We start from the raw sequence: 13,878 nt of genomic DNA, 5'->3' as shown, positions 1-13,878 counted from the left end.
AAATGATAAAATAAATACACAAGAAATTGAATCCTCCTCGAATCAGTATCTAATTAATCTCAAGACATCATATATTAAGCAATATGGTCTGTGACACTGTGAATGAAGATCAACATATGTCCGTGAGCCACATTTTACGCCAGTTGCTTCCACTAGAATAGTGGAATTGATCTTGGTTAGTTCTACCGCTGTGTCGCGTCAAGGCTCAAACACAACAATCCATGGGACAATTTTAAGTCAGCCAACCGATCGTCCCGGGCCTCTGCCACTATAAGATGTCCAGTAGCTGTAAACAACAAAGCAGTAGTGGCCGTGATACAAACTTCGTTACAAAACTGTGTTAAAGTTTTATTCACCCACCGAAAAAGGTCTCTGAAAGAAGTTGTCCAACTCTTTTCTTGAGTGAAAATAGCATTTTGAATAGACGTTTGTAGGTAGATTGCATAGGGTTAATATGTACAGTGTTCACTCTAAAAAAAAAGCTTGGATTGCGATTTGGTGAATATTATCATCTGTTTGACATAAATCTTATCATCAGTTTGATAAGAGATGCAACCTGGTTTTTGAGTATGTCATTTGGATTTTTACCATAACTGATAAGACATCTTCTGGAGAAGAAAATAGTGGATTTGTGACGACAAGTAACTTATAAATAATCCGTTACTTTCCATCTGTGTATTAAGATAATTAATTAACAAACATGGAACTGACTACATAAATTTGAAATTTTGTATGCGATCTTAGCGAAAGCCTGTTACGTGACATGTGGTGTGATGTACTCTTACTTTGTAGTAATGTTACCCATCAATCTCATTACCTGGTTTTGTGAAGTGTACCCTGATCAGGTTTAATCCACCAACCTGTAGTACTAATTAAAGATATTTACACGTTTTTGTCCTTAAAGTGTTTGTATTATTACAGAGAGGCTGGATACGGAGGAGCATTCCACATGATGCCTAATGCCACGCAGACAAGCAACAATCACCAGTCCACGAATGCACAGTTCCTTTACCCTCCGCAGAATCCCTCATTCCCCGTGCAGGGTCCGACTTCCACAGCTACAAACAATAGACTACCCAGCCCATCAATGGCTAAACACATGGTCAGACCAGAGGCCATGTTTCCTCCACCAAAACGAAGCAACCAAGCCGCTTCTGCAACTGTGACTTCTAGACAGGTGAAACAAGAGATGTCATCTTCTATTCAGCAGCCTCCGAAAGTCTCTCACTCTCATGGGCATCACTTGTCTCGAAATGGTACAAACTACCCTCCAGAGACGAGTGTATCTCAAACCATAAAACTTGAAAATAAGTATGCAGTGCCAATGGACAAACCTATGTCTATGTTGGTCAATAGCCACAAATCTCAGAAAACATTTGACAACTCAAGAGGAAACCAGATGAGTGGTAGTTGGGGCAGTACAACTGACGTCCCTAGTAGAAGTGGAGGCAGTGATACCAGATACAGTAAAACAGAAATGAAAACCGATGGACATAATACTACTTCAAGTTACCATATGCAAATGGCACATCCCATTCCCATCCAATCTATTGGACAGCAATCACTGTCTCCTCACTTACCTCCTCCTCCTCCGCCACCACCACTTCCACCCCCACTCCCTCCACCACCACCTCCCCCACCACCCGCTATTCCTCTACCTCCAACTAAACCTCCATCTATATTTAGCCCGGACAAAATGACTCCACCTCTTCCTACATCTCCTCCAAAAGACATAAAACCTACAATTTTGAGTCCGTTACTTTTATCGCCAATCAAATCCGGTCGCAATCGAACTTGTAGTTCCAGCTCTGAACCTGAGCTCATACCTGTGATGCCTAAGGTGGAAGAAATGCTAGGTTTCGAGAGCCTTGCCAAAGGGAAAACAGCAATAAAACTTCCAGGGAAAGTAAATGATCAAGCGCAGCAACCCAAAGAAAAGCGAAAGGATGTACCAGCAACTTCTGTAAGTAAGGACATGAAGTCATCGGATAGCAACCACAGTTTCCAGTCCCTCGGCACTGTGGACAGTAAGGTAGCTGCAGAAGCTCAACCTCTGGAGATGACTGAAGTGGCTAGTTCCAGCAAACGGGAGCACAAAAAGAAGAAAAAGCATAAGGAACATCGAGAACACAAAGATAAAGATAGGGAAAGGGATAAAGAAAAAAAGAAGGATAAACACAAGGATAAACACCGTGAAAAGGATAAAGACAAACACCGAGGAGATCCTGCACCTATTAAAATAACCATACCTAAAGATAAAATCAACAAAATTATGCAGGAGAAATTTCAACCTCATGCTCAACCTGCACCAGAACCCAGTGCATGTTTGAAAATAAAGATCCCAAGGGATAAATTGTTAAAGCCGCATGTGGAAGTAAAAACTCCAAGCAGCCTAAAAATAAAAATAAGCAAGGATGCTATATCTTCACATTCGTCTTCTAAAGTGTCTTCTAGTAGTTCATCGAAGAAAAGAGAAAGAAGTTCTCACAGGGATGACGATGACAAGTATAGTCACACGAGCAAACATTCAAAGCAATCCAAGACCAATGGGGACTACAGGTCCAATGAGGTAAGTGAAAGATAAACAAGCTTTTGTCATTTATAATTAACATGCTTGGAACTGACCTATAAAGACTACAGATGCAATGAGGTAAGTGAAAGATAAACAAGGTTTTGTCATTTATAATTAACATGCTTTCCAACTGACCTATGAACAAGTCCCATTATATAATTGCTTTTTATTATTAATTATACAAATTATTGTTTGCTATTATTTTTTTAACTTTCATGGTCGGTGTCATAAATAACGTCAAAGTTCGGTTCACACTTTGTAAGAAACCAATTTTCAGTTTTGGTGTAACATCTGTTTACTGGCTCTCCACAGGGAGGCCGAAATATTTCAAGAATTTGATTCTTCAGCAATGTTGCGACGCAGTGTGAACCGGAAGACTTTCTGTTAATTCGGTGGAATAATGTAAATTTTATTCCTATTATTTATTCCTGAAGAAAATGCAGTCAAAACTTCATAAAAGGTATATCGATTACTCTTTCAAAATTATATTTGTCCTGTCCATTCATCGAATTGAAACAATAAATTATGGCAATTTTTTCAAGTCAGTGATTTCCTCTGATTTTTTTGTAAAATAGCTTTTTCTTGTGTGGTTGGGGTTGGAAGATTAATAAAGTTCACATTTGACCTCAGTAAAGAAATAACACTATTTTCTTTTGAATTTTTTTTTGGATCAAACACATGACAATGATTTCAAGTAAGATGGGCCTATTCTGATTTAAAATATTGATAGGGTTTATTTTCATTATCACGATTTCACCTATTGCTTTAGTTTTATTTACACATATACACTATGTTTAATGTTGATTCATGTGGTTTATCTGATATTATTTTATAACTTTTCCTAAAAATGCATAACCATGTTTTACTTTTGAAACTTTTACTGCATCATCTTTTGATGTTTGTGGCTATTTTGTTTTAACGGTTTGGTCGTTTGTTCTAATTCAGACATCCAGTGAGAAGAGAGTACGTCATTTGTGTATGATCTACGAGGTTTAATTAAAGATTCTCCAGAAAAGAGTGCACTAAAGTGCGTCTGTTGTTAATCAACCTAAGGCCTGTCAGTAACTTATTCCATTCTTATTGTTGTTTATTCCGAAGAACTGTTTTGAATGACGTGACAGTTTGGATACAGACCTAATTTATCGTGCTATTTTTACTCGTAAATCCTCAGACATGTGGTTTTATTGCATTAAAATTATCAATTGTAAAAAATTACAACTCAAAATTGGTAATGATTTTGCATTATTATACAAATAAACCCATTAGAGAAGGCAAGTCAAAATATATTTATTCATATAGTTGTGCACAGTATTCAATACATCGAATGGCTTCATTCCATAATAAGGTGTAAATATATTAGTGATAACCCTACAGGCATGGGGTTAACAACTCTGTTGGAGAAATAAGTACAAAAATATCAGTCTCAACTTACATCCTCAATAAAAAGTCATTGGATACAAGCAAAATTAAAATGAAATGAAAAATGTCTTTATTGAATACAATGAAAACGTACTCAATTGGCGAGGTCTCAAAAGCGTGAATCGTCCTATAAAATATAGTTTCCTGCAGGTTAAATCTCTAGCAAATACATCACTTTTCCTTTAGAGGTTTGTAGTAAGTAAAAACAACCAAACTGCTATAACAAAATAAGGATTCTCTTCAAAATAAGTATTAGAAGAGTAAAATAAAATGCACTTTTCCTTGTTTGACAAACATATTAATATTGCAGTAATAAAGTTTCATGGTAAAGCTAGCAGATGTAAATCATCTTGTGATTACATACAACGGAATGAGCAATTGAAACACAAGGTTATTGTCCTTGATTGAAATTTCATACTCAATTCTATCATTTAGTAATTGTCTAAGTATCCAAAGAAAACACAATTTTTATATACAAAAGCGACTAATCTATGACAGCTAAGTTTCAAGTTCTTCAATTTCACCTACTGTTTACATTTTTTTACACTTCAGTATTTTTTATTCATTTTCATTATTGATTTAATATAACAAAAGTTCCTCAGATCATGTTTTAATATAATATCTTTATTGTCATATTAATATATTACAATCATTGACAAAGTCCATGGACAGCAGTTTGTACAGAAACATGTAAAGTCAATATATAGTCCGTGATGATTAATTAACTTAATATATTAATAGATTATTAAAACTTAGCAAACTACAACCTAAAAATTAAAGTTGAAAATTTGTATAATTCAAAATGTTATTGTAAATTCAAGAGAACCCAGAAACTGAAATTAATGAATTCTTATGCAAACAACAGATATTGTACCAATGTACTTAGTTGAAGGTAGTCTATACAGCTACAAAGTACTAGACATTAACAGATCAACATCTTAATAAATAAATAAATATAGAAATATAATTTAAAATGCAACAATAAACTGTTTAACAACTTCTCTATTAAAATGCATTCGAAAAATAAGATTAGTAGAATTAAAACACTCATCTACTTAATAAGGGTTATTTAAAAGCCAGTGGTGAAACTTTTTATGAAAGAGTGTATTAGGATATTTATTTATTAAAGGTATCTGAGATGGTAACACACCACAGATACTTTTTTTCTTAATTTAAACACATTTTAAGGCAGCTTTTGCAAAACAGTGATCTGTAACAAAAAAGTGATGTGATTTAGTATTTAACTATTGTGTGCATTTAAATTTGTTTATAACCTCTCTTTAATAAGCTATGTGTTCAAAACATTAATTAAAAGTGACAGGAATAGTCTTTTTCATCTTGGATAGAGAAAGAAAATAAGTTGTGCACAGTGTGATTATAAAAGGTTTTTGTTCTTTCCTTTCAGATAAATACATATCACATTTCATTTTTCATATTTCTTATTTGTTTACAATATCATGTAACAAATATGATATATATCTTAAATATACAGAATGGTGCCTTTGAACGGTCTTAACAGTAAACAATTAACCAACAGTTTTTTCTTTTTGAGTAGTTTTACAATATATGATTGTTATCATACTGAACCAACTGATGACAGTTTAAACCCACTTACAGCGAAACAAAAGATAAATTCAATAGTTTTTATTGTTTGTAGAAATTGATAGCTTGTTTGTTGTTAAATACTTTATATTTTACATTTTAATGTTTTATTTTTTTTTTTTTTACAGTGAGTGTTCCTATGCTGTTGGCTCTATTGAGGGTAAGTTTGGTCATTTATTTATATAATTATTTATGATTTTAGCGTTAACATTAATTTGTCTTCTTTATGTTCTGTTTTACTGGACATGTTCAGGGCTAGATTTACAAATGGGCTTTAAGGGCACCCAAGTCGGCAGATTTAAGGGATGGCAGGCAATCCGTGGAGGACAAAATTCAAAAATATCCGTAAACTAAAAAATAAAGTTTTAATGAAAGTGATAAAATTCATGTAAAACGTAGCAGAATATAGAATTGAAAAGGAACGCTTAATGTCTACTAGTATTGTTGCTGGAATTAAAATAAAATTATTGCTGCAGTTCTATAATTGTCCTTCTGCTGGTTATTTTTCATTATACGTAGTACAGCATATTATGTCGCACCAATTATAAAAGATGAAGCGACTCGACACTCTCGGTTATACTGCAGATTGTAATAGAGAAAGATACGTTCATTCAACGTGCAGCCTTTTATATTTTCTGACAATAAACCTTTGCATTTCTGATGAACAATATGGTTTCTTTATAAATAAGAACAGTAGATTACATATAATGTTAAAGCAGTTGTCAAAATTGTGCACTGTACTGAAATGCTGGCTTTTTAATTTTTAATTATGTGGTAATTCTAATATAGATTGATATCTACCTATTCCAGGAAATGAGCCTTTGAATAACTATTTGTTTCCTCAGTGTGTGAACGAGGGCTGGATACAAAGTGTGACAAAATCGAAAACAGAATTGTGTTGTAAATTCTTATTTTGCTTCATAATCACCATTCAAAGCAAGATAAATCAAACCATGGCACAAGTTTTCAATACAATCTCTGTAAAAATGTGCTACCTGAGACGATTTCACCTGTTTATACCGACATGCACTTTAGCAACATATTGTGAAGAGATGATAATTGTTTGCCACCAAATCTGGGCTGGATGGTGGTTTTTCCAACACCTTGCATCAGTAGCTCTCAGGTACAGGCCGTGGGTGGACATGTATTATTATGAAAAAAAAATGTCTTATTAGGATTTTCGGAACCAACCTAAATACGTTATAATTTGCACAAATTTTGTGGTAATTCAGCTTTCCTCCACAGTTTTATGGCATATGCTCCGTGAAACATAGTTGTGATTTTTTAAATAGTTGTGTGGTGGTTTGGAAGTCTCCAGGTTGTGTTAGAGAATGCTTCTTTGCCCTAACTTCGCCTGGTTAAATAAGACATTCTTTAACTTTGGTTGATTGTCATCACTAATTCATCAATCATAATTCTAGACATAATTGCAGTTCCCTTTGTTAACGTTGTTGTGCCTGTTTTTGTTACCATAGTTTCAAATTTTAATTTTAATATTCAACTAAGAATATTTTCATTGAATGTTTTTACGAATTTTTAGCAAAGATTGAAGAAAATCTAAAGATATTGTAATTGTTTACATTTATTAATATTTGAAAAAATTTTAAAGAAAGAAAAATATTTAATTTTGATCTTAATTTCTAATACGAGGTTCATCCATAAAGTAGTACGTACGTTAATACATGAAGCGTTGATGACCACGTGTAGCCGCTGGGCAGGGTCAGACCGTGTCAGTGGCTTGTTTGCCTGCTTCGTGCGAGGTTGCGTGACACTAGCATTGCCTGTCTTATGTCAGTGATTTTTTATAATGTTTAAACAAATTGAGAACGCCACCAGTTGTGAAATGAGGGCAGGGCGGTGATTTAGTTTCTTACGCATGAAATGTTCAACCTTGTGTTAATCATCGCCAATTAAAGGAGGTGTATGGAAACAATGTGATGGACGAGTATCTGTTCGGCACTGGTGTCGTAACTTCAACATGGGGGAGTGGTAATGCACACGACGAGGAGTGCATGTTCATGAAATTGTCAAAGACCATCTGCATTATTCAAAAATCTGTGCAAGGTGGGTCTGGGACGTTATTCCGATGAAGAAGAGTCAGCGCTTCATTACTAGGGATGAAACATGGGTTTGTTATGCATCACCTGAGAGTAAACGACAGTCAATGGAGTGACATCATGCTCACTTACCAACCAAATAAAAAAAAATTAAAGACAGGTCCGTCTACCAGGAAACTCGTGGCAGCCATTTCTGGGATCGATGAGATGTACTACTCATTAATTTTATGGTCCTTGGAGACACAATTAATGCTAATACGTATTATTAAACATTAAAGAAATTACGGCGGACAATACACAATCGACGATGAGGTTATTGTCTACAGGCATCATTCTCATTCTTGACAATGCCAGGCCTCATGCTGTGATAACACAACAACTTTGGCAATTCAAGTGGTAAACCTTTGACTATCCACTGTATAGCCCGGACTTGTCTCTTTCGGATTTTTATCTCTTTATGAAGCTTAAAGACTTTATGGCGGAAAAAGATTTGACACCAATTAAGAACTAAAATGAGGCATGATTACGTGTCTCAATAAGCTGGCCGCGGAGGACTAATGACGCTGAAATACAAAAACTCGTCACATGTTATGACAAATACCTAAATTTGCTTGGAGATTATGTGGAGAAGTAATGTAAAGTATGCTCTTTCCAATAAAAATGTTTATATTTGTTAATATTCACGCCTGTGTCTTTATTGCACAAATGGGTACCACTTTCCAGATGGCCCTTGTATTTTTTAAAACTATTTAATTTGGCAAACTGATAGTGGCAATGTGAAATTTTCCATTAAACGCTAATTGTCTTAAAAACGTTAATTGTGTTTTCTGTCAGATATGTTATAAAGTATGTGTTGTTTCAGGAGATTTATTCTTCAATGGTGTCAAGAACGAAATGAAGACTGTAATTTATATTTAGTTAGAAAACTAGCTAATTTTAATTAATTTAGTACAATACATAAATTGAGCCAGTTGAGGTATCAAACCGATTCTTTAATTTTAACATGCATTTGTATTTCCTTGTGCTCTCTTTTTAATCAATAAATTACATTTGTTTCTATTTTAAACTTTTAAATTTATTAACTGTTATCAAGTCATTTAAATTTATTAACTGTTATCAAGTGATTCATTTTGACATGACGTTTCTTATAATTAGTTTGGTCTGTGTTGTTTTAATATCCTTCAAAATAACTACCGTAACTGAAATTTTCTACTCAATATCACTGGATGGTATAGTGGTTAGATTTTAACATGCTGTTAAGGGCTCATACATTAGATATCGAACCAACCGTCCACTAAGTAATAGATATAGGCTAAGAATCTCATTTCCTAGATAAATTTGTACATTGTATATAAAACTATAGGTAATGAGTAAATAGTAGAAATACTTTTTACTTTGTATATAGTATACATACTATATAAATGTTAAATTGTATAGTGTAACTGTACAAATATTTATTTGGACTTTTTTACTTGTGTTGTACAACAGAAAACTAAATTCAACCACTAGTATTTTACAAATGTATAGAATATAATTTGCAACTCATTCCATTCCATGTTGGTATATCTTTTCAATAAACAGTTACAGTGGAACGTTGATTTTTGAACTGTGAGGTGCCATTGAATCTCGACAAACTCATATAACAAAATTTTCATAAGAGCGTTTAAAAAATTAACAAATTTGTATGATAACTTAATATTAGAAACAAAAGTAAATATTCTTAATACAACATATTTGATGTCCAGTATTAATATACTGTAACAAAGAAATAAATTTGAATTTTATGTAATAAGAAAATCATTACTTGTATAGGTCACATCCATTGACCTTGACAGATGTGTCACGACAGTGGCAAGGCAAGGCATAGACTTATCAGATCCCTACTCGGTACGGACACAGGGACTCAGCTACAGTATAAGACGATGAATTGTAATGCTACTGTTTCTATTTCTAAGAATCTTGGTTTATAAATATGTGTGATGGTAAAAAAATATCAAAATTTGAATTAACAACTCATTTTAACATTAACAATATCGAATTAAAAATGTTCAGATTATCGACGTTCAACTGTACATGATTTAGTTGTCAAAAATATTCCTATTACATTTGGCTTGGCTCTTTTAAATTTATATGAATCGTTGTAGGAAAAACCTTTCGAAAAACTCTCTGTATAAAAAACACATTATTCTTATTTGGTATAAATCTTTTAGACATTGTTTTGAAAATATAAAAATAGCAAATACCAACTGTAAAGAAGGAAAGATACAATAAATACACATACTAAAAAAAACCTATTTTTAACTGCTATATATGTTAAAAATGTATTGTATAAGTTAAAAAAAGTCAAAGTCATATTTATTTGACTCTGCTTGTGCAACATAACCCCAAATTCGACCATTAGTATTCTTGCTAGTGTATGGAATACCTGTTGAATATTATTCAACTCCATGCTGTTACCGCTTTTTAGAAAACAAGTATATGATTTTTATTGAAAAGAATTCCTAATCAATTTGACTTGGCTCTGTTATGTATGACTCTTTGTATGAAACCCCTTTCAGGTATGGCTTTGATTGAATATAAAAATTGCCAAACTTAAACTTGTACTTAAGTTCATGTACCATGAACAATTGCAAACACCAACTGTGAAGAAGGAAAATGCAATAACTTATGTATGCTATCTCTCAAGAAGAGACTATACCTTTTGTCTGATATATTGACTGCTAATCCTGTTTTACTTGTATCTTTTACCGTGTTATGGATTAAGTGTATTCTTGTTTGTGTTCATTGTAACGTCTGTACTACATTAAGTGATTAGTTCCAATCAATAGATGGTGGAATAGATGGTGGAATCAATAGGTGGGTGGTTTCTCTCATTGAGAAAATTTTAAGAGAAGGATTTGAACAAGAAGTTTTCTTTCACTGTTTAAAATTAAATATAATGTGTCCAAATTTCCTACCTCATCATTTGAATGTCACTTGTTTTATAAAAAGCTTTTTCACCTATTTGATCAAATAATACATATAATTTTAAAATGTCATTGATGTAGTATCTAACTGAATATAGCAGTTAAACACACACGTTACGTAGGTTACTCGCATGCCTTTATTACATCATCTATTGGTTGGAAAAATCTGCATAACCACAGTCTTACAGTGGTTAGTGATCTTGTATGTTTGGTTGTTTTGTACAACATCACAACTTGATTTGAATTAAATATTGTAAGCAAAACATGGTATTGCATATATATAAAGCATAAAAAGAATATAAAAATTATTGCAATGCTTATTGTTAAACTTAGTAATATGTGTACTTTTTTTAGTTTTTATCACAAGTTTCTACAATGAAAAAAGCCATGAGCATTGAATGGTGTTGCGATGTAATTGCTACATTTTATGAATAAGAATTCATAACTACTATATTATTATTCATCATTAATGTATTTTATCGTATCTATTATATTTATACTCTTAAATACTAGTATTGAAAACTTTGGGCCAAGTCAGACCTCCATCTTTACATTGTCAACTTGTTATATATAAGTTTTGTCGTTCTTGGTTTAACTGCAGGTAACACTCATAAGTGAGTGTTTCCATGCATAATACCACCGTCTGATTTTGGAAAATAGTTATAAATAACTTAAAACTTCGTTTTTGTTACAATGTTCTTTGTATAAAATAAAAGTGTTTTGTCAAAACACAGTATTTGTGTCTTTAATCAAGATCCTTAAATCCTTAAACTTGAAGTTAATGATTATAAGCCAATATATGAATATAAATTGAGTACTGTGAAATTTTACAATTAATACAGGACAGTCAACCCAGTCGACTTACTAAGAGCTTCTGCACATAACACAGTGACAGGTATTTATAGCGTTAACCCTTCAAGCTGGTTTGACGTGTATAAAACGTCATCCCAAAAGTGTAGTCAGCTGCGGTTTGACGTGTATTTAACGTCATGACGACATTCCGTCATGTGGTGAAACCTGTCGTTATTTTGGTGAACTATATCGGACTCGGGCTATATGGAATACGTTGTCTATGAGTTGGTCGATCTTTTGCAGCTGTTTGCAGTCGAAAATGAGTGCGACAGAGACAGCTGTATTGTTTACAAAACTGAGCATCTGACCTTGACATTGTGCGTACTTAGTTCGTTCGCGCGCCGGTGCAACTTGTTGCTATGCAATGCGTTCTGTGATTGTTGTCTTGTGTTTTTAATATTATTTTGTTGAATAATATATTGGCAAGCTACATTTTATAGTTATCCCAATCAGTGTTGTAACTTTAGAATCACGTAGGAGTGTGTATAACTTACATTTATAATTTAGGTTATTGTGAAATGTGCAGCAACGTGTTGGGTATATATATATATCTTTGTTTGGTTAGTGTGAGGTTATTTTCGGGAGTGTTATTGCATTTAATTTTTCTTTTTGTAATTCAATAAAACAATTGTGTTGATAAAGTGTCTACAGCCCGAGAAAAAAAGGTTTTTGTAAAAGCTTGCGAAAATATGGCGCGATCTGGAAAAATAGTCCCGCAGCAGGGTCCGGCTTGCATTTAAATACTCCCGCCTTGAAGGGTTAAAGCTGTATATACACAGTCTGTAACCATATTTTAATAAATAATGGTTCAACAAGTAGGTGATGGTGGGATTAGGCACATTCTAGAGCCCACACGCAGACATCTTACTAACTATGGAGCAGTGGTCGGCTGAGCACCGAGCGTTTGTTATTGATGCGTTTTTTTTTTTAAGTGGCAATTCCTGCTTTCAGCACAGTTCCTTAGACGTTTCAAGAGGCAAGTTTAATGGCCAAATCATCTCGCGTTTTTGGGTACATCGCATGGCCCAGCTCTCCCCAGTCCTTAGTATTTGTGATTGTTTTTTTGTTCTGAAAGGAAAAGTTTACCCAAACAAACCCCACACCCTGGACAAATTGAAAGTGGCTATAAACTAGGAAGTCGCAAACATTTAAGACATTTCTCCTGCAATGTTATAGAAGGTGTTTGACAGCTTCAGTGCAAGACTGGAAGAGTGCAAGGTCAAAGAAGGACATAATTTAAAGTAATTTATCTTCAGATCTTGATCAACTGATCAATTTGATTGGTTTGGTGTTATTTTCATTAATTTCCATGAACACCCTACTATAATAAGTAGTAACACATCTTGTATCACTTTTGGTTGTTGTGTTATTTTTATTGTAAAACCATCAGTTCTTTTTGCCGACCCTGTATAACAGACGAAATATGGCATAAAAATTACATTATAAATATTGACACACAGCTTCAAGGGAGCCTAAATGGGTCAAATGAGATATATCAACCTCAAAAGGAATATGATTATTTACAAGAATAGAAGCACCCCCATAAGCATTCTCTCCGCAAAAAGATGTAGCTAATTTAAAACCTATTGGAACACACAAAGGGGCTTCTATTTCGTGCATCCAGCGCTCACTAATAAGAACAATGTTAAAGTTAGACGTATAAACATGGTACTCTTTGATGCCATCAGCAACTCTTCACCCCCGTTAAGGGAATTACCTATGTGAATTCTGTTGAAAATCTTATATGTACGCATGTATCATATATGTGTTGAAACATATGGAACCACCATCATATCTTTTGAATGGGTTCAGATAAAAACCTGAACAAGATCTTATAATAGTTTATGTTGAATGAAATATCATTATTTTTAAGCCTAGTTTTCTGAAAAAGAACAAACAAGTTTCATCTAAAAAGGGATCACCCTTTCAAAATTGGCAAATAAAAAAGTTTAAAAAATTAATTATACTGTATCGTTCTTATCAAAAAACAATTTAAAAATTCATTTTACTATGAAAAAATGTTTGTTTAGTTAAATAAAAACACTACAATCAAAATTGTGCTAGTAATTACAATAGATACTTGTATCTCGATTGAAATACATATGTGACACACAGTTTACAACACACTGAGCAGACGACAAATGCTATCAGCTGGTTACAGAATGTTACAAAAAATACTAAGTTTACATTTCCAAAAATAGTCAACTAGTAAAATGAAGCAAAACAAATTGTCAACTATCAAATGTACCAAAACCTACATTAATTTAAAAATTGTATGACAATGATTTTATAAACAAATAAATCTAGTCTTAATATATTGCCATTGTATACTGTATGGATTACTGCCTAATTAATAATAAAAGAATAATACCATTGAAAGTGTTATCATATAATCAATTGTTTCAAACTA

The 13,878-nt window shown here is 33.2% G+C and overlaps 1 protein-coding gene across 4 annotated transcripts in view; it reads left to right on the top strand.

Annotated features, from left to right (window-relative positions):
• LOC124368796 (cyclin-T1) overlaps nt 1–11,349 on the top strand; it is a 41,871-nt gene extending 30,522 nt beyond the window's left edge. For all 4 annotated transcript variants that reach the window (XM_046826176.1, XM_046826178.1, XM_046826177.1 and 1 more), the window contains 3 exons: nt 922–2,569; nt 5,722–5,753; nt 8,513–11,349. In XM_046826176.1, the coding sequence (XP_046682132.1) occupies nt 922–2,569; nt 5,722–5,724 (1,651 nt within the window). In that variant the 3' untranslated portion in view covers nt 5,725–5,753; nt 8,513–11,349. The remainder of the gene's footprint in view (nt 1–921; nt 2,570–5,721; nt 5,754–8,512) is intronic.
• Nucleotides 11,350–13,878: the final 2,529 nt, after the last annotated feature.

This window comes from Homalodisca vitripennis, chromosome X (genome assembly GCF_021130785.1).
Source record: "Homalodisca vitripennis isolate AUS2020 chromosome X, UT_GWSS_2.1, whole genome shotgun sequence".
Taxonomy (NCBI): domain Eukaryota; kingdom Metazoa; phylum Arthropoda; class Insecta; order Hemiptera; family Cicadellidae; genus Homalodisca; species Homalodisca vitripennis.
Note: the sequence above shows the minus strand (reverse complement) of the source record. Positions and strands in the feature narration are given on the sequence as shown.